General features: G+C 35.1%; 1 protein-coding gene across 1 annotated transcript in view; it reads left to right on the top strand.

Annotated features, from left to right (window-relative positions):
• LOC145662944 (uncharacterized) overlaps positions 1-22,123 on the top strand; it is a gene marked incomplete in the record, with an annotated part of 1,119,390 nt that overhangs the window by 679,774 nt on the left and 417,493 nt on the right. Inside the window, 1 exon segment of the mRNA XM_081728979.1 lies at positions 11,215-11,392. Coding sequence (XP_081585105.1) covers positions 11,215-11,392 — 178 coding nt within the window.

Genomic DNA, 22,123 nt, shown 5'->3' with positions numbered 1-22,123 from the left:
ATCTAGCTGTCATGCTTTGCATACGTCCCTTGTAAGATTAAATTCGACTACTCTCACGGTAATAATGAGTGCATTGGATAAATTTGAATCAGCAAGAGGAACCCAGTAGTAATTCTACTGTACAGATACCGCCAGTTAGAGAGACAAAAGCAATATTACAAACCCAAAATTTGGAGATATTCTGAAAATGCTGAAATATATCAAGCTTGTGTGTCACGAATTCTACAATGCTCTTAAATCTTATTAACATATTCCAGACACGTATGACTTTAAGAATGAGTAAAGCTACAAAAAATTAAACTCAATCGTCTTAAGCTTTTCTACATATCTCTCGTTGTGCATGAGATTCGTTTAGCTATCGTTCTCTTGTTTCTCGACATTGTCAATAATAATGCATAATAATTATTATGTACGAATAATTTTTCTCAGCTTTCATTTCAATTGTACGCGTTCCTTCTTATTGAGTTCTTTAACAATTAAAGTAACCAGAATAATATTAGTTAATTTTCTGCCACTGTAAAAACACAAAATGCAATAGAAATATTTCTTTTTCAGATAGACTCTATTAACCAGCATTAAAAAACCACGCTCGACCCTAGCCATAGGAGCTAAATACACGGTTCTGATTGGTTGAAGTAATCCGTTTCCCGCCACGTAGCATACATATAGCACAAATCAAATGCTAGTTGGTGTCGGTCCTCGTAGTCGAGCATGCTTGCGAACGAACTAGTAATGAAAATCGCTTTTGGCGTGGATTCAAACCCAACCCAAGAAAGTGTTTTTTTATTTTTTTTTTAATTTTCATAACACTTTTATCATTAGAATAAGATAAAAATAATATTCAATTGCCTTGTACAGCGGGGGACACTTCTAAATGGTACACCTTAGCCGTAAATCTCCATTTGGCTGTACCATTTAGAAGTGTCCCCCGCTGTACATAATATATAATGTTATATACTTACGTTATGAAACAGCTGAACCATCGTCAGCGAGATAACGGGGTTAGAAGCGTGGGCTTGTTTTGTTTCACCTTGAACCCCATGTTAATACCACGTGACATTACGTCACATTTGGGTTGTGCACTTATATGTAAATCTAACCTCCCCTGCTTCCTTGTGACCAGCTTAGAACAGTTGGCTAGGGTAACGCATGAAAAATAATATATGCTATCAAACATTGTAAAAATCGCACTGTTATTTTCCTGTGTATTTAACCTGGTCAATTCTATGGTCATTCTAATCTCTCCTGACCCCTTAGGTATGACCGTGACAGAACATCTAATGAAATCGTGAGCCAAAAAAGAAAAGATGTCAATTGCAAATTCATAGACAGCATATTGAATTATTCATGCAGCATAGCAGAATTTACAATAATAAATCTTTCACGTCCACCGTGATATTAACAGACATCTATCACGTGCTTAATATGACCTTATTTACCCATAACTTTGAATGGATGAGATTAGCGACCAAATATACACTTTTACATTATTAATCCAGAGGTATTTATATCTGATATATTGGTACTTTTTTAGAAAAAGAAATATGTGTACATTGTAAGGATATATGCGAGGAAGATCTTTAAAAATGTTTTCTAGTATTTTTATTTTATTTTCCTGGTTCTGGTTATCATGAAGAGTCAGTAAATATGACCAATATAGAATCAAGATAAATTATAATATGTCTTAAAAATTTGGAATCATTATATGCAAAAGAGTTTCTCAAAGATTCAAGTTTTATCTTGAGAAATATTAACTATTGTAAACTACTGTTTGACTTACTTTATTGGATTTTGAAAATATCTTAGGATACAGAGAAATGTTGCGATTATTCCTTAATATCTGAAGCCGTTCGGAAGAGCAGATGCAGTCGTATATCTTGCGTACACTGACAATCGGAACGGAAAGGAATCACTTTAGAAATAATCTAAAATACGCTTAATACCTTTTATCTTCATTTTATTCGCCCCCCTTTGTATATAAAACTATCTTCATAATCATTTGTTTTTATCTCCTATTATTCTTAATAATCTTAATTCACAATATCTTATGTCCTTACGGTATATTCTAATATCTTATTATATTTATTCTATTCACAAACCCTCGCTTAGCACCGTATAATTACCGACATGTGATTATTTCGAGGACACTTTCCGACTAACACTTTATCCCAACAATAAATATGTAATGGCCGTACTTTTCCATTATATGTTGATCAAATTTTTCTGGTATGAAAGTTTAAAGTTATTGTATGATGAATCTTGGATGAAATCTGTGTTCACATTACATAGATCAAATATTAAAAATAACATTTAGTTCCCCTATTGTTAACATTTCTTCATTTAATAACATACACTAACGAGTCAAAGTATTATGACCAACGGCTCACAGTAAGCACCATCTACGCATTAGTATTACATTGACTGATGAAGCAAGATCAATAAACACTATCTGGCGAGCGGTTCTGTTGTGCCCCGCGATTTTTACGTCAGTTTGACTTAGCTCAGAAAGTAGCGGGTGATCATAAGTTTTGGCTCGTCATGTTATACTCTTAACAGTGATATATACAGGGTGCACAGTTTATAATGCCCAACCGTGATAACGGAGAAAGAGGGAGAAAAGTGAAACTTTGCATGAACGGGAAATATTTGCATGTATTAAACAGAAACACCTAATAAACAGTGTTGCCAACCCAATTTAAAGTTAGTTTTTTTGAAATGACACTACGTCAGATTCCATACCCACATGTCAAACAAAAACTTAAAATACAACTTTTATTATTCAGTGTTGCAAATTAAGGATGTTATAGTATCACAAATATCCAAAGTTTATCACACATACAGCACAACGGAGATGGACGGGATAATGCACATCAAAAGTACCTTAGCGTTGGATACTATGGCCATGGTATGACTTGCTTCGAATTAATAGGACTAAGTTACAAGGCTTCAAAATTTTGAAAGGTTTTATTTCGAAACAAATACTTAGTTGATTATATGGTTTGAAGCGTACAAATTATATTACCGTTTACATCACATCGATATCTCAAAGCATTCCTTAGATATGATAAACATTGCTGAAATTTGTGACACTGCTTAAATTGTGTAATTGCGAGAACTTGTTTAATTACAGCTACTAAAAGCTATTGCTGTAATGTTATAAAAAGAGAAGGAAAACAACATTAATTTTAAGTAATCTCCACAAATAGGCTACTTTCAGCGGTGTTGCGAACTTTATCAATGTAGCCATATTCGTAACAGTGATCCACATACTTCTTGTATATGTTCAATTATACCCACAAAAAGAATAAGAACTATCGGTAGTAGTGTTGTGCACTTTTCTTGTGGAAAAACACCTTCTGTAATATTATTTCCAAATTCAAAACAATCTGCAAACTAATCTATCAGAATATATCGATTTTAAATCCCCAAGAAGAAGAAGAAGAAGAAGAAGAGCGATCATTCTCAAACTATGTCTTATATTGACGACATGTTAGTTATCCTACGTAATATAATACTTTGAACTACTACGTGCGATTTTTTTTTTTTTTGGTTTATGCTATGGCGTCTTGGTACTAGTGATCACTTCTTGTTACCAAATCACAGACTTAATCGTAAGCATGTTGAGAAAGCATTTCCTCATCCTCAGGATGTTTTCTTCCCACCTTATTCATCGCACAGGATTCCACTCTCTCTCTCGCTGTACATCAGAGGTCAATCCATCATTCTAAGCTATCCGTTAGTGAAAGGCACCAGCCTTATCTCTCGTCTTGAGTGACGAGTATATAAAAAAAATATATATATATATGGCTGACGAAAAACAGACAAACGATCGGCATTCCGTCATCGTCGAAGGAAGCCATCTCAAGGTTGCAGCCACTCGATGCTTTGCTGTTTTCAAACTGCCATCATTTTCTTTTTAACGCTTCCTTTGTTTCTTACTTTTTATGGTGGATGTTTTTTGTGTACGACTGGGTAACATGGGAAATGTAGAGCGATCTATTTTCCTTCAACCCTCGAGCAGTGTAATGGGGCTGATAAAAGAATTGAAAAAAGCGACTGTGATTTTTTAGAAATGGCGTTGTTGGCAGAGGGACTCAGTCCACAAAGTTTTCTTTTCTGTCATTGACGTGTAATATAGGAAAGGAAGAAAAGAAGAAGAAAAAGCACAATCTTAGATAAATAAAATAATGAGAACGTTACATGACAGTACTATCAAGGCTGAGAATACACAACATTGTCTTCCGTTTGATATTTTTATTCAAAACATAAACAAAGTAACAGCACTCTTGAGTCCTCCAATTTTTACTTTGATAAAAAAAAAAATCCTTCAACTTTTTGTTCCATAGTAAATTCCCTGTACTTAAGATACATTAACATTTTCTGCAGTTAAAAAAATGATAAATTCACTTTTAAAAACTGTAAATATTCTTGCTTTACATGCTTATACGGTGTGTTTCAAAAGTTTATGTACACTTTTATCTCAATGTAAAGAGGGAGTCATGGATTCTTCTTCTTTCACTGTTGAAACAAAATTATGTTGCCTATCTATTATCGTTTTAGGATTCTATCGCTATTACTCTACCTATATTATTAATCTGGTACTAACCGCATTAGCGACCTGTATGACGGCCGTAGCTGCACGGATATATTTGGGACACTTTTTAAGACACGGACTCTACTTTCTTTTAATCCTACATACGTATATAGGATTAAACCGAAATCTAACTCAATCTATATATAATATATGTGTGTGTGTGTTTTCATCAATGCTCTCCACTCCCAGTAGGACCTGGATCTACAATCATGCACACGAGAAAGCGTAGCTACTGTACCCATCCTATAGTCATTATATCTGCAAAGGCCATTTAAAATAAGAAATAAATTATATACAGGCAACCTGGCTTAAAGCTAAATTAATAAAAAAAAAAATGGTCCAAAAATCTGCATGACCAAGAATTTACTTGAAATTCTGATATACAATACCTTCTTATTACAGTTCACAATATGAAAGACACTAGCTTTGTCACTATAACTAAAAACGTCGATATATTTCTATACAGGTACTCCTATTTCCACAACAAATATCGAACATATATTACTTAAACTCCGTCCAAATGTTGAGAACGTGCTAACCATAACGTTGTTTATTATCTGGCTAATTCTAGTGTTCAGATCGTTTCGGTTATGCATAGATTGGAGATACACGACATACTTGAGGTAACACAAAATGAAAAGGCTCTAATGGCAAAAGATCGCTCTGATGGCGGTGGCCAGGCAACAAATGCTGAACCCCGTCCAATCCATCACCCGAGTGAGTTCTGTTCAACTTCGCGAAGCATATGTAGATTGCTACTATCCGAGATGTTACACGTGTATCACTAACATCCAATGCAGCTTGATCAGAGAAACAAATATAAAGGCAACCAAGAAAGTTCTGTCGCTTTTTGTGGAGGTCTGTGTTCCATTGACCATCACACCGTGAGTTGAATGCGAATGGAGATGCGAAGATCAGTTGTTGGTGTGAGTATATCCAACATACTACCTGATTGTAGCAGTTCAGTAACACCGTGAACTTGTGTAAGGACAGAGTGAACATGGGATCTCCTCAGAGCGTCATAACGGCGTGTATGCTCTACGAGTTCAAACTGGAATCAAACGCCGTTGCAGCGGGACAAAAGATATGACAGTCCTTTGGTGATTGTGTCGTTATATTGCGGACAGTGCAGCGGTGGTTTAACAAGTTTAAGGACGATGATGAAACACTCGAAGATGCAACACGAGCCGAAAGAACAAATTGAAATGAATGTACAAATTGAAGATCTTCAGGCAACAATTTTGAGGCGAACAGTAGCCAGACATATGAGGAACTGGGACTACAATTCAGTGTAAGTAGAAAAACTATTCAGCAGCACCTCCATCAACTTGGGAAGCACTACAGGTCGAGTCGATGGGTCCCACATGATTTGACTCAGTTCCAGAAGGCAACTCGAGCAAACACCTGTGTTTCTTTGCTATCCTGTCTGAGGAAGGAGCCATTTCTGGACAGGATGTTGACATGTGATTAGAAGGGGGTCCTGTACAAAGCTCCACGGCACCGTCATGACTGGTTAGCATCCCATTAACGGGTTCCAAAACAGCCGAAACACCAGAAGAAGATCCTTCTGGGTATTTGGTGGACTGCTCGCGGCATTGTGAATCGGAAACTGCTACTAGCTGGTCAATGCAACTATGTACTGTCAGCATTTGAGCCGTGTTCAAGAAAAACTCAAAATATGGAACCAGCACTTCTGAATCGCAAAGGGCTTTTCCTGTTACAGGACAACGCTAAGCCCCACGTGGATAGGATGATCCAGGACACCATTCTACGCCTTGGATAGGAAACACTACTGCATCCGCCATACTCCACGAACATTCCACCGTCCGATTATCACCTGTTCCATTCCTTGGACAATCACGTTAGGCGACACCAGTCAAATTCCTAGTAGAGGTGCAAAATACACTTGATACCTTCTTCGCTTCAGGGCCCACCACCTTCTACCGCGATGGAATCCATGGCCTTTCAGAACGTTGGCAGAAGGTCGTCTATGCTGATGGGGACTATTTTTGATCTTCGAAGTATGTTTTAGTTGACATATCGATGTTAGAAGGTGGTAGGGGAAAAAGAGACAGAACTTTCTTGGTTACTTTTATAGTTGCCTCTTCCATTTTCAGTATCATGGCTTCCAAGTGATTGTGAGCAGAATAGATATGCTGGTGTACCTGAATCTCGTAGACCAACAAACTTAACATCTTGCACTGTGGAACGTGAAATCGCGAGTTCGCCTTTTGCTTTGCTAATGGATTCCTTTGGATTTCACGGGAAGATCCTGCAAACTATCGCCACGTTGTCCTTGTATACTTGCCTTTTTGAATTCTTTCCACGTGTAGTCGTAACATTCTCGGTTTCTCTTAACTATTTGTCACATCTCAAAATGCTCACAAACGTTCGCACCTTGTCGTGACGTTTCAGGTTGTACTTATGACGAATTACACATTTTATTGAGATCACAGACTTTATTTTAGCAAACGATATTACACAAAACACTTTTTGTAGTGGAGTCAATTCCCCATTTTTATAACTTATGTCCATGCGCTTCCGCGTGATGGCGTTATGTATTTCTGGCAAGAGATATAATTTGCACTACCATACACATACAACTTTGAGATGCATTATTAAACTGTAGTACAGTTTTCTTCTGTTATAGCTCTATTTGCACATGGTGTATGATTTCTATTAGGTTTTTTTTCAGTTTATGTTTGTTTGAAACTAATCTTGAAAATTAAGTTCTACTATTTTCATGCTAAGTAAAGTTCTGAAATTTTGTACAGATACGTAAATCAATAATTTTATTTGAAATTTTCCATGCAGGTGCAAGGTTATACACCGACATAAGAGTTTCATGTTTTTATTAGCATATTAGTGACGGAACCATTTCAATCCTAAACTGTATGAGTAAATCTCTAATCTTCGAAAATACACATAATATTCTATAAAATAAATCTGGTTGTGCTTAATAAATAGGCCCTATTAAGGAAAATATATTGCATAAGATTGGGGAAAACGTACTACCTGATTATTGGTCCACTTCAACTGCAAATAATTAAGATGATGGGAAATTCTCAGAAAAAAAACTAAACCATATTCGACAAAATTACTTATTTTCACGACTTATCATAGGATTTGTATTTAAATCTTCCGGGTGGGTTTAGTGAGTCCTCATATTTGAATGACTGCAAGACTGGAAATTATGTGAGAAACTGAATAAACATTCTCTTGCAATCGAATAGTATTTACGAAAGTTGTCATAGAACATATTTATTTTTAAACCTGGTGGGGGGGAGAGGAAGGTTCAATCTCTCTCGTTCAAAATCGTTTTTAAATCCAAATAAATGAGAATGATTGTGAAGCATCAAAACGTATATACCACATCGCATGAAAATCTAATATTTTTTAATGAAATATATCTTGGAATATATTTTATTAATTTTGAAAGGAAAAGGATACCACATTAGAGTAATAACTGTACCGCTCATTTTTGACTTTTAATCCCAAGCTCAGGGGATTACAGAAAAGAGTCAAAGAAATTTTCATATATTATATCAAAAGCCAATTTGTTCTGTATTACTTATCATGGAACTCTTCAAGTTCCATGCAAAATGAATGGTTGTGAAGTCGTAAAGAAAATGTTTGACATATTATAACGGCAGTTATTACAGCGTACTTTTTAATCTATCTCACACGAGGCGGTTGAATTTAACGCTTGTTCCTGACTGATATTACTCTTAAACATGGGATTACAGAAAAAGCCTAAGAAAATAGCATTAAATTATATCAAAACCAAATGAATTTTAAAAAATCTATCGTAAAAATCTGAAAGAAATAGAGATTGAGGAGGATAGGGATACATCCACTACCTTATTGTTTATATACTGATTTTATATCCCTGTAGAAGAGATGATCGGAAAGCCTAGAAGAAAATGAACAACATATTACGACAAAATCGAACATTTTTAACGAAAATTATCATGGGACAGACTTTTAAAATTGGGATGATATTCATCCTTTTATTACTGGAATATTTTAAGCCCAAGCTGTAGAGATATTTACAATGCCATAAAGAAAGTATACACAGCGAAGTGACTAGGCTAGTTGTCGCTCGGGGCAAGAACTCGTACTATCCCTTGACTTGACTAACCAAACCAAAATGCTTCGTCAAATATTTGCCCAATTTTGCGCCTCACAGTACGGCACCCGAGGCACAAGCCCCGTCGCCCCACCACAGTTACGTCACTGAGTATACATTATGTTTCGTCATAATCCAATAATTTTTCCGTGGTTTAAATTGGAAAATGATCTTCAATATACAGTTGTACATATATAAATTTGCAATATGGGATGGATGTTAGTCTCTTGTACTTAATGAATTGCAACTCCAAACAACAGAATTATTATTGCAAGTGGAAGGAAGGTATATACCAAGTTTAATAAAAATCGGATAAATTTTACGAGATTTATCGTGGAACAGACGGACGGATAGACACAGAAATGTCAGTAAAATCGAATAGTAGAAGCGGATTGTCTAAAGTTGATATTAAGTTAAGATACGACGCCTGTAATATAACATTGAACCCAGTCACAACCTTCGGTATGTTCCCTAATATGGTAAACCAAGTTAAACAGGTTCATCGCCATTCTGTTATTGGTAGTAGTTTTAGTCGACCAACTATTATGATTTGTGAAAACATATAATTTTGTGTACCACATTTTGGTACTACATCTTGTGTACTATATAATATAATATTCGTAGTAGTAATATGAGTGCAAACGATGTAGGATATTCTACTGCACATTTTGAACTATTTTTGGTCCAACTTCAGAGACTACTGCTATCATTTACTATATCTTTGTGAAAGACCGAAGTCTATGGGAGTACAACGTAGTTTCACAGTAGTCGATAAAACTTGGATATGTCATTAACGACCTAAGAGCAAATAACGGCCAAACCAATGGATATATGTAATGCGGAAAACTAAAAGGGACCATTTGTCGGGAATTTGCAAAATGGAGTTATTACCATCATTGCATAGACCTTAAAATTCTGAACAAAAATATACCTCTATAGAGAAAATATCTTAAAAATTGGATCTTTTTTGTTTTTATAAAATGACTAATCATAACTAACGTACAAGGGTTGTTGTGAGAAAAACAAGGTTAACGTTTTCCAAAATAAAAAAATCACTTTATTTATTGACTTAAACTACTTAAGAGATGTAACTTGTTTTAAAATATTCTTTAAAATGTCCTTTACAAAATCCATTAACTTTGAAACAAAATAGACGCATTGATCTTAAAAGTTTACTTTCATCATTTATTTGGCTTTCCTGTAAAATTATTTTTTCCGACAAATAGTCCCTTTTACGTAGTTTTCCGCATCACATATATGAGATAACATATTGGCAACTTTGAACATTTTTCTGCAGTGAAGAAGACCACCTGTAGTACAATTATTGTTACTGTGATTTGGAATGTTTGGTGTATGATTTGTACTGACTTTCTTCAGAAGGTAAATTCAATATTCATACTTATATGTCGAATGAAACCATTGATAAATCTAAAACTTCCATCTTCAACATTGGATCCATATAGTTTCACAATGTTAAACAAAGCTCTTTTTTTTTTTGTCGGTCGATGTCTCGCATTGATATCATCTATTTCAAAAATATGTCTGGAAGGCAAACTTTCGCAATCTACTCTCCATCTAGAGGTACCTGTTAAATTTTATGGAGTAGAAACGTTTAATCATTTTAAATAATAACGGTTATGCGAAACGTTTAGTTAGCTGAACACTTCCCTAAACAATTGTTTAATATAAAGATTTCCTTAATCAACATTTTCTTGAATGTTAACATATGTTTGGCGAAATGCTTACTTACATTTAATCGTTTAAACATTTCTGAATTGCCATTTTTGAACGTTTAAATCTGGGATCTAACGTTTCGGATATGGGACTATGCTTCCAACATAAAGTGAGTTCTCTCAAACTAGAGACTATCGCTTTCACGCACCCGGATAGAGGGTGGATTCACTGAAACTATTGAAAACAGTTTTCTTTTTCTCCACGAAAAATATTTTGCCGATAAAAGTTTAATTAGTTTCACGTTTTCGTAGGAAGTGTTTGAACATTTTTGTTAGGAATGTTTAGAATAATATTTTCTAACATTTTAGTATTCTATGTTATTAATGTTTCGCAAAACGTTTAATTAGCTAGATGTGTTGTAGTAAACGTTCACACGATTGAATGTTAATAAACGTTTATTTAGAAGCAAATATATAAACATTTACTAAAATATTAGTAAATGTTTATTAAACACATCATGCATAGTAAATCTTGAGTATGTAAATCCCAAGATTAGACAAATATTATCAACAGTTAGCAAGATTCTTTTCGAATTCTTCATTTTGAGATTTACATATTTATATACTTCATAAGAAGCGATAACATATTAATAAAACATTTTAAAAATCTAGTTATTAAAAAATGGACAGAAAGAATGGTACTAGAGAAATAAATATCTGGAATATTTGATGGCACATGTTATTCTGAAAAATGTGCCTTGTACACATATGTTTGTTTACTTATTTACTAACTTCTACTTCTTTACTTCTCTTTTAAGGTCGTTGTTACTACATGTTCGATTCCCGTAACACGAAACGAGGTAATTTCTCGTCTCCTAATTACCCGGATCACTATCCAGGGGGAGCTCTTTGTCATTACCACTTCCGCGGTCGAGAGTGGGAAGGTGTTAGAATAGCCTTTCATCACTTTGACCTCCAACCTCCGTACACAGCAGGGTAAGTACTCACGTCACCTAATTTACTCTTAATAAACAATGTACTTAGAACTGGATCAGTTGACCCAATTTGTTTCCTTTAATTATGAGGTACACTTGAAGATAAACAGTTTACATTTTTAGTTGTATTGTTACAGCACTAAAAAATAAGATAAATAACCGATGTTTTTACACTGACATTTTTATATTTATATTTAAAAAAAGACTTGGTCTAGTCTTCACGTTGAAACAATTCATGGATAAGTTATAAATAGATAAAGTAATTATATGAATATGTAACTCCTTTTAAGCATAACGTAAAGACCAACCAACTTCGTAGTTAGTGGTGCTATTTTTTCATTTAAGATAGTTCCAGTAGTGACACGTTATACTGTAGAATACTTCGCTGTAGTACGAGATGGAAGAATGATTTACCAGTACACGATTCAAGAGTTTTGAGATGTAAGTAATTTCAATAGCACAAGCAAAAGTGGAGGATAATTGCTGAAATACTTCTTTTATATAATACATTCCACAACATGTAGCTTCATCCAAACAGCCATTTGTCATCGTTTGTCTAATATTTTCACTTCGTTTTAAGACCAGTTATTCTTCTACTAAAATGGTAGACTTCATATGTTTTTCACAACTTATTTAAAAAGAGATTGGTTTCATAGTAGTACTCGTAAAACCAAATATATTGACCAGTTACAGTGAACTGAATACGATGAAAGTTATTACTATTATTATTATTATTATTATTATTATTATTTCTTTTAATTTGCTTTGAAAAGCTAGTCAAATATATTTGCTAACTGAAACGTTATAGTGTGACTTTTGAATAAATTTGGAGATTAATTTATAGTTCTCAGTTCCGTATACAATGCATTGATTTATCGAATACGACTGATCATAAAAAAATAAGCTTTTGTTAAATATTTGGACTGCTTAAAGAGCTTACGGATCATCCTTGAGAGACGCTTTCTTTATCGTATTGAGGATTTTGTGATAGTTAACTTAGGACCACAAAATCAAAATGATGAGATATGCAGGGTATTCCAAATATGTGAACAACATTTAATTCGAGAACTTTAATCACTAGGGAAAGTTATAGGACTAGGAGGAAACATTATACGTAAGTAAACACATAATTCCGTTTTCTTCATTAGTCTAGTGGATAGCACGAATTATTTTGGTGTGCTGTGCGTGTGGTTTCGGGTTCGATTCTTGGTCGGAGAGCGCTGAACGCATTATGACGGTTGAAATTTCATCTTTTAACTATAGGTCCACGTCTTATAATAGCTTCCATGCTAGTTAAGGAACCTAATTTTTTTTTTTTTAAATGGCAATGATAATTAACGGTCAGTAATCTTGGTATTCGCGATTTAGAAATTACTTCAAATTTTTCAAACGAGAACGAAGCTAAGTTAAAAGATTTAGTATGAGAACTTGCAGATAAAGCCATTGGTGGAATTAGTTTTCCACAATTTGCTACAGGTAAATTGTTACCTATAACATGTTTTGCAAAATTGGTTTCACCAATGTTGTTTGTACAAATTTCAACTCTTAAAGATGAAAATGAATCTATGATGTACAATTGATAATAAACAAAATACTTCTGGGAGCTCACCTGATACTTTCCACGTTCTAATTCTACTAAATCTTTTATTTAAAGAAATGAATGTATGATCCATCTCGTTTAGTGTATAGGTCGCAATCATGTAAGTAAAACTAAAATTTCACTTTCCTAAAACAGTATCACATTCTCGTGCTCATATTTGAAAGAAATCATGTGATTCTGAAACAGTGAGCATATTACAACTTATGCACTCATGTCTCGTACTCACATATAAGGTTGCCGACAAGTCCCTAATCATTTCTGGGAAGGAACACTTAAATTCAAATGAGGTGTTTGTAATATCAAAGAAGACACCATAAGTGAACGAGATCATGACAGCTCGATATGGCTACCCTCCATATTCAAGCAGAGTTGCCATTTCTCCGCGGTGGACCTGAACACACACTACAACATTGCTGAGGTAATTGTACACATCCATACCGAAATGTTTTCACGCAGGTGCGCCAAATCGCTAATCTTTACCTTGTACACCTGTACTTATACTAAAATAAATTTCTCTGCAGAGTTGTAGGACGCTAATCACCAACCCACAAATGCATGACTTCGGAGGTGCCTCCGTCCGTGTGTATCTTGCTTTTTTGATTATCCTGTCCCTTACAAATTTGAGTCATCCTGTATTATCCAGTACGCTAGGTTTTGACTTTTATCTGTACGTATATTCATATACATATTTCTCTTTGTAATCTGTTATGATTGTATTGTATGTGCCAAATATATATTTACTTGGCAGCAACATGCATATAATCTATTACTCTTGTAGGACTACGTATCTTGCTCTCTGTCATAATGGAGGGATAATAAACTTCCTTGTACACTGAGAAAAATCCGTTCTCCGGACAGCGGTGTATTGTACACATATACAGAATTTCTTGTTTACTGCAGATATCAGAACGGAGCATACGTTACCCGCCTTGGACTGTCCTTAGATGTTACATCATGCCGGTGCAGGATGTCTGATATCTAACAGTATTCCTTGTATTACGTACATATAAGTACTGTATGTTACCTTCGTTAGCTATATGTTACATACGTCCATTTGTATGTGAGATCCTGACCGCCTATATTGTTTCATACGGAAAATACGTACAGATGGAACACTTATACAGAAAGTATTATAAAACATGCGTTTTCAGTTATACGTTTGCTGTACGTTAAGTTCAAAAACTACAGGATTCTCAAATGTAACATACGATTTTACGCACGCAACATACATTTTTTCTCTCAGTATAAGTACATCTGAGGAACGTAACGATATAAATTAAATTTTTTGGACTTACAGTTAGCCTCTGGAAGGCAGTGTAGCTTTTGGTATGTATCAATACTTTCTAAATGATGATGATAACAAATTGTTCCTTTTTTCTCTAGATACTTTCGTTTCTCCTGCTATTCTCACTGCACCAGTATTTCCATAGCAGTTTCCTTTCATTAGTCTATCTTGTGTATGCGTAGGAGAAAACTTAAAGATTTAATTCCAATTAATTTGTGAGTAGATTATTTCTCTGATCCTTTGGTTTGCTTTTTCTTTCTCTATTTATTTATTTACGACGAGCTGTCATAGATTTTATTTTAATAATTACTGAGGAAAAATCAACCTCTATAACTGTCTCTTTGATTCAGAATTAGTGACTTATGATAGATACGTGATACGATCAAATCCATAAGAATAAGTAAGCCTTTCATTTACAATACCTGCATAACACGTCATTAAATACAAGTTAACGTCTTCTACAGAATTAAACATTTCGATAACGTCTATTATCAGTGGTAATTATGATATTCTTTACTTAGCTTAAAAACTCTTAAAACTTTGTAAGAATTGTTAATTAAACGATCATAACCATCTGTCGATGCTGTACTATACTTTTTGGTATCTACATAGCAAATTTAGAAAATAGTTCAATCCTTACACAAGCTTTCATTGCTTTGCATAGTATAGCATATCTAATCTTCTATGTGTAGAGCGTATTGCGTTTGTGAGTTGGCGCCGATATGGTCTCTCCAGTCCTCCTGGCACCTCCGTTGCTGTAGCCATCACTTGTAAATCTGTCACTAAACACATTGTGTTGAAACTCTGGATGCGGCGTCGAGAATGTAAACGCAGCAGGTGATGTGAGCTTTGAGAAAACTTTCTCTTTTTTCTTTTTGGATTTGAAATAGAGCAGAGATAAGAGTACGTGCTACGCGTGACGTTTATTGGGACGTTTCGGTGTGAAAAATTTCCCTCTTCATACCACAAAATGACCCTAGACTTTTATCCTTCCTTTATATATATATGCACACCCATCTCTTGTTTTGGCAAAGAAAAGATAGATTTTCTCTCTGCGTATAGAATGATAAGCCTTGAAAAGTCATTTTGGACGAGAGATTATAAGAAATACCGGCAAAGGAACAAGGATTTTGAATGTAAACAGTTGAGTGATGTCCTGTCGTCTTTGTGATGAGGTAGTTCTACCCCATAGCGCTTAGAAATATTTAAGGTTTTCCTTTCATAGAATGCATGCGAATCTATACAAAAGTTTTGAGACAATATTTTTCATGTAATGCAGAAATGTTGCTTCGGTGTTTTCTAAAAAAGTCTAAAGAGAAGTTAACACAGCTGCCTATTTATTTGATAACAAGGAGATTATATGCCGGAATTCAGGAAAGAGCTATCCTAACCAGAATATTTTTAAGTTAATTTTTAATATTTTTATGAATACTCTGATAGTTCTTTTTTTGAGGACAAAATTATTTCATTTGTTTTCTGGATACTTTCTCGGTACCAATAGATACGATATTTCGAAGTTACCTGATCGTACAGAAACTTTCAAGCCGTTGAATTCCACGGAATTTGACTGAAGCTCAAAAGCAGGTTCGTGTCAATTGGTGTTAAAAAAAATAAAATAAAATTTAACCAAGGTAAGTCGTTTGATGTATTACATCGTTACAGGGGACGAAACTTTGATCTGCTCATACAAGTCCGAAACTAAACAACAAACCACTATTTGGGTGTTTCAACGTGAACCGAAACGAGTGCAACTTGTTAGTTTGAGAATTGCTGCCAAGCAAATGATTGATTATTCTGTTACACCTAACATGTGTCAACCATAGCTTATCAAAGTACTCAGAATGCTGAGTGATAGAGACCAATTTACTTTCCAGAGACGATCTTTGAATTGTGTAAAAAAAAAAAAAAAAAAAAAATCGTCGGATCATTCTTCAGTATTGGAATCCCAGTTCGCAAACAGCACACAAAATTGTTGAATTTTTGAGTTAAAATATCGATTTAATGATTCGTTTTCCATACTCATCTGACTTAACATCTAGCAACATTTTTTGTTGCCATACATGAAAAAAAAGACAGCGATTTGTGTCGCCTGAAGCAGCTATTGATAAATTCCAAACAGCTGTTTCTGAGGTACCTCTTCAAACTGCTGTGAAAAATATACAAATAGGTTTAAACAAACAATCAAAGATAACTTAAACATAGAAAGCTCTATTCCTTAGAATTTTATAATCGTGAAACACCAGCGGCACTGTTAGTAGCAGTTTGCAGAAACTTTTCCAGTAGACCTCGTATGAAAGTTTTCTTATCTCTTGAGGAATGAGATGTGCGAGGAAGATCTAATGAATATCCCTCACTTTTGTCATTACTGGAGAACGAAGTCATTATATTGCAGGAAACATTCACTTAAAGTACGTCTGGCTTGGAATTAGTACTATGGACAGAAATGTTTGCAACTTTACTAAATGCATTTTGGAAAGTAAAATTTATAGCAGAATTTTGCTGCTAAAATTATAGTATATGAAAATTATTAAATTTGAAAATTTCAGATCTCTTAAGGGGAAAAAAGTTATTAGCAGGGAAAATGTGTCCAATACTTTTGGAAAACTGAACTAATCAAAAAAAAAAAAAAGAATAAAAAAAACGAACTGAGTGATTGTAAATTTTCATGTGTGGGTTTATAGAAAGTCAAGATTTTTTTTTTCAATTGATACTGTAGAGCAGTGATAACCAAGTCGCCGATCGCGAGCTAATACTACTCGCAGAGACACTTCCTGTAGATCGCGTTAACGCTCCGGTTGTCTAACCTTGATTTCTCCACTGAGCTGACGCTAACGACACGGGGCGCTAACGACAACTGCTTGTTTCTCCTGCGCAACTGCCATTATCAGCTTCATCTTACAGTTGATTGTATACAGTATGCGTGTGATTGTGTACGTTATATTTTTCGTTTGTATATGAGACATTAGCTAACTTGGATAGTTTGGTTTCATATTTTATAGAAATGTAAGCTTATAGGTAAGAAATAAATGTAAGATTAAAAAATATAAAAGTTGGTAGTTCTTTTAGTTGGTAGCTCATAGTAGGATTTTAAAACGGTACGGTAGCTTAGAAGCTTCGTAAGTTTGGCGACCACTGCTACAGAGTAACCACAAGAACTTGTCAAAATTAAACTGACACTGAAATATTGTCATTAAGTTTTTTATCATTATGACATTAGCACGATGACAGCACATAGTTAATTAGATGTAGCCCAAAATTATAAGTAACTCTTAAAATCTAGTTTATTTGACTTTGAGTTTGATTTTCAGTTTAGCGTCCCTTTAAGCAGCAAGACTGTGTGATTATGAACAAAGATGAAACATAATTATTTGGCCGCATCTACACATCTCTCTAGACTTGATTCTATTTTCAATTTCTTCATTGCTATAGTACGCTTTCGTGTTTCCGTACTTCGGATATTACACGTACCTAAGGAGGAACTCTTGCCTTATACCTTATCTTAATATCCAGACCCCGAGAGTACCCAGAAATAACTCTGACTTGAAATTTCTTAACAACATAGCTAATGAAAACTTAAGATCGGAAACCCTACTTCAAGAACTATACTTACGTGTCCCTTCTCCCAAAATGCTACCTATTCCCAAGTACCCACCTATTCCATCTTCCCCACCACAAGTTAGCAATTATGCAAAGGTCTCTTTTTCACAGAACACTGAACTATTATAATTATCTACCAACTGATGTGGACATTTTTCTCGAGCTACGCCTCTGTTTGAAAGAGCGATTAAACGTATGTTGGCCAAATAATAATACTTCTGCACTCTTTGTTTGATACTAATGTTATTATTGTTGTTGATACTTTATTTTTTCTATTTTCTTTCTGTTTCTTGACATTTCCCTGTATAAAATGACAATATTATGCTATATTTGCGAAATTGTTACTATTTCCCTGTGTAAAATGACAAAATTATGTTTTATCTAGAAATTTCATAACATTTCTCTGTGTTAAATGGCAAAATTATGCTGTATCTAGGAATTTGTTCAATAAATAAATAAATAAATAAATAAATATGAATCAATAGGTTACATCAAAATTAATAAACTGGGACGTAATGTTTGAGAAAATCGTGGAACAAATTTTTTATGGTCCTAAAAGTATGTCTTTCTTGTCAATAATAATAATAATACTTGAGAGTTTTTATTTTGCTGCTCGAAGAAATTGCTTATGTATCTATTTAAGTACATGTAAATAAAATGGACTCTTAACTAGAATATTATATCTGTTGTTGCTTATCTTCTCCTAACCGAGCGATTTTTAAACGGTCCTTCTGAGAGAAAAATAGTTGTCTTTGCATCGAACAGTGCTGAGTTCAGTTGATTTTGAGTTTAACGTCCCTTTCAGCAGTGAGTCTATATGAGACAAGACCTACTGATTTAACGTAAAATTCAAACTATATGAGCTCCCGCCGGATATCGAACCCAAAGCGCGTATGCTGACCGCTTAGCCACGAAGGAGCTCTTACATAGAACAATTCTTAAAACTTGCATATCTTGTTTGTTCGATACGAATGAATCTTTTGTTTTGTGAATTCTGTGTAGAAACTGCCAGAGAAGTTACGAAAATCTAAAAGAGTATATTGAATAACGAAATAAATCCATTTCATTACATGTTGTGGTTTTTGTATAGAGAAAACGTGACATCTCACATAAACGAAACGAAACGCGAGAAAGTGTGAACGGTGAAATTTTCAATTCCTTTGCTCCGTTCTACATTAAGACATAAATATTCGAAGGTATTTTGCTTAAGTGTCTCTACACTTTTGCTACCGCAGCTGCTATGTCAAGAGAGCCTTTAATTCCAATTGAAAATAAGAAGAGACTACGTCATCCAAGGCTTTCCTTCCCGTTTGGGAGCCCTTCGATAACAATTGGAGTAAGATAAATGCGGAGGGAGCCACTTGAAATAAGCTGTGACTTCCCTCGCTCTCTCCCAAGAGAGATCCCTCGGCAACCGTTGCTACGTGGAGATAACGAAGAGTGCTTGTTTTCAAAGGACATAAACCAGAATTCGTGCCCAATGTCTGGTAATGAATATTGTGTGTATGCAAACCTTACATAAAGCCTCTAGTTACAGACGTCTTTGGATCAGACAAGGATTATTTTTATTTGCTAGTCTTGTTTTGCTTTGATGGTAAGCCCAGCTCTTGTTTTAAATATTTATCTTCTTCTTTTTATCAGTTTCTGTACCTTTTGTTAACGTTTGTTTGTATTTCACGTTTGCAACCAACCGCAGGGATGATGATACGCAGAGACAATCTTTTAAACTAAGTCTATAACCCAATTGAAGGATGTCGTTCAAGGCTGATCATATAGTGCGTGCTTTCCGAAAGTATTTTATTTATATCACGACCCCCTTTTATGACCTTCTCTTGCCTAGGACCCCCATAAGTACTTTCCTGTTTGTAATGAGCTTTTTGATTATTGCTGCTTATATACTTGCAGCTGAACAAACAAACTTAGTATTTTTATTTATTTATTTATTTAAACTTCAATTATTTTCCTTACATTGTATAGACGTTCTGTATAAGAGTTCAGATGAAAGAGGATCTAATATATACAGTTCTTTATTTGAATATGAAAATTGTTTTCCTTGCTATACAAGAGATCAAACTTTCAATAGCTAGTCTTTCGTCTTAACCTCCCATGGTGTATAAGCTCAACATTTTTTAGTTTAACGCTCCACGATTGTGCACAGAGACTATAAAGGACACAGTGACGATGAGATTGATAATAGTGGTGAAATGACGAAAGTGGGAAGAAATAGGAGAGCCCCGAGAAAACTCAAGCACACAGTGCTTGTTCAACATAAAACCCACTTTGACGGGAGCTGAAATCGAGCCGAAAATCCCACTGATGAGCGCTCTATCACCGAGCTACCGTTACTCAATATAAACAAGAAAGAAAATGCAAATAAATTGTCATTTTAATAAAATATTTGGTTTGTATGTTTTAGCATAAGGCAAGTTTGACGTTGGCGTTAAGTAACCAAATGTACTATTGTCTGTTCACTCTAGGATGGAAGATTGTTTACAAACAACAATTGTAGTGCGAGCGTCAAAACCTTGCTTCTCACCCCTACATGGTTAATTCATGGTTGCCAGGCACATGAATTTCCGAACCGAATGTACCTACTTCTGCATATTCATGGACCAAGTGCTATTACTACATAAATTGCTGCTTTTGAGATGACTGAGATATTAACGTTATGAAAAATTGAGTTAGTTATTATGTAACACAATCTTACATATAATGCACACTCAATTTTGTACAAGTGTTCTTGTTCGAAAGTGTGCGAAAACCTTGTACGCCTGGCAATATTGGAAGATGGCAGTTTGTGTTGTAAACAATAAACAGAGGTAGCGAAGACCGTTAGGTTCGCTGGACAGCGTTGTTTTCATGATAAGGCGACAGAAACATATTGTACTGATTGTAAACAAGGGCTGGGAATTTCGATGCGAGTATAGGTGGAAATATTGCCACCACATATTGCCTGTTGGTGAAGGTTTGCAATGTTGCAAACTGCTAAGTGTAGAATTTCATACTAATTGAACGAGCTTTGAGAAGGATTAGTATGATGCAATAATTATAAATACTAACAACCATAGACTTAAAGTATTAGGAAATAAACCATGCTGCTGTAAGAAGAATATAATACACATTGAATTAAGTGTTGAAAGTACAGTATAAAGCGAATTTTAACATTTAAACATTTTAAAGCTGTACACATTTGCCCTGTTTGGGTGCCCTTACCAGACACTGTGCAACACGAAATAGGCATTAAAATAGGTAGATCGAGCGTGGGCATGAACGCGGCTCTGGCCGGTATTCCTTATTAAGGTTTTCCTCAGTCCCACGAGGTGAATGACTAGATAGTAGCTTCTATAAGGCAGGGGCGGATCCAGGACGGACTTCTTGAGGGCGGTGGGTTTTAATACTGCTACTTAGAGCTATTTTTAAGAGCTCCAAACTCTGGGATTGGGGTTTATTTAAATATATAAAATGAGAAAGGTTCCTTTCCTGGGGGCAATTGCCATGATCGCCCCCCTGGATCCGCCACTGCTGCAAGGCCAGAATTGGGCCAAACACCGAGGCCCCAGAATTGGCGGGAAATATATTCCTTCAGAATATTATGTTGTCAACACTTCCACAAATATTATGGTGGTGGGTTCCGACATCCCTTTTTCGTTTATGTGTGTTTAAATTCATTATGAAGTAAATGTAGAAGTGTTTCTTTCATTCTCTTTCTTTCTTTCTTATCATCTTTCTCATCCTTGCTCTCCTTTTCCCACCTTCTTAAAATATGAATACTATCCTCCTGTAATATTGTTTCTCTCCACTGCCCAAGGTTTAAAGAGACCAACCTGATATAGTTAACTATTAGCAGAAGTGTACCAATAAATTCACATTAGAGACAGCGCCGTAACTTATATTTTTTTTCTGGGGGCCAAGCATTAATATGTGAATTTGGGCCTCCAAGAAAAGGTTGTTTTTCTCATTCTTGGCCCCCCCTCTTTCTAACTTTTTCTTACTATTTATGCCCCCCGGAGCCTGTCGGCCCCCCCTCACGGCAAGGTCTGCGGGGCCGTTACTTACGCCCTTGGGCCCATTCCATACATGACAAATTAATTAAGGGGACAACATTGACAAATCTCAAAGCCATACGAATAAATGTTATTTCTAGGGCCCCTAATAATAGACGTTTCTTACTGAAGTGGGCACAAGGCTCACTTTTGTTTTATTTACCTTTTGTGCGCTGCTTTATGTAATGTAGTGAAACTGTTTAATGC

This window comes from Thermobia domestica, chromosome 10 (genome assembly GCF_964235325.1).
Source record: "Thermobia domestica chromosome 10, izTheDome1.hap1.1, whole genome shotgun sequence".
NCBI lineage: Eukaryota > Metazoa > Arthropoda > Insecta > Zygentoma > Lepismatidae > Thermobia > Thermobia domestica.
Note: the sequence above shows the minus strand (reverse complement) of the source record. Positions and strands in the feature narration are given on the sequence as shown.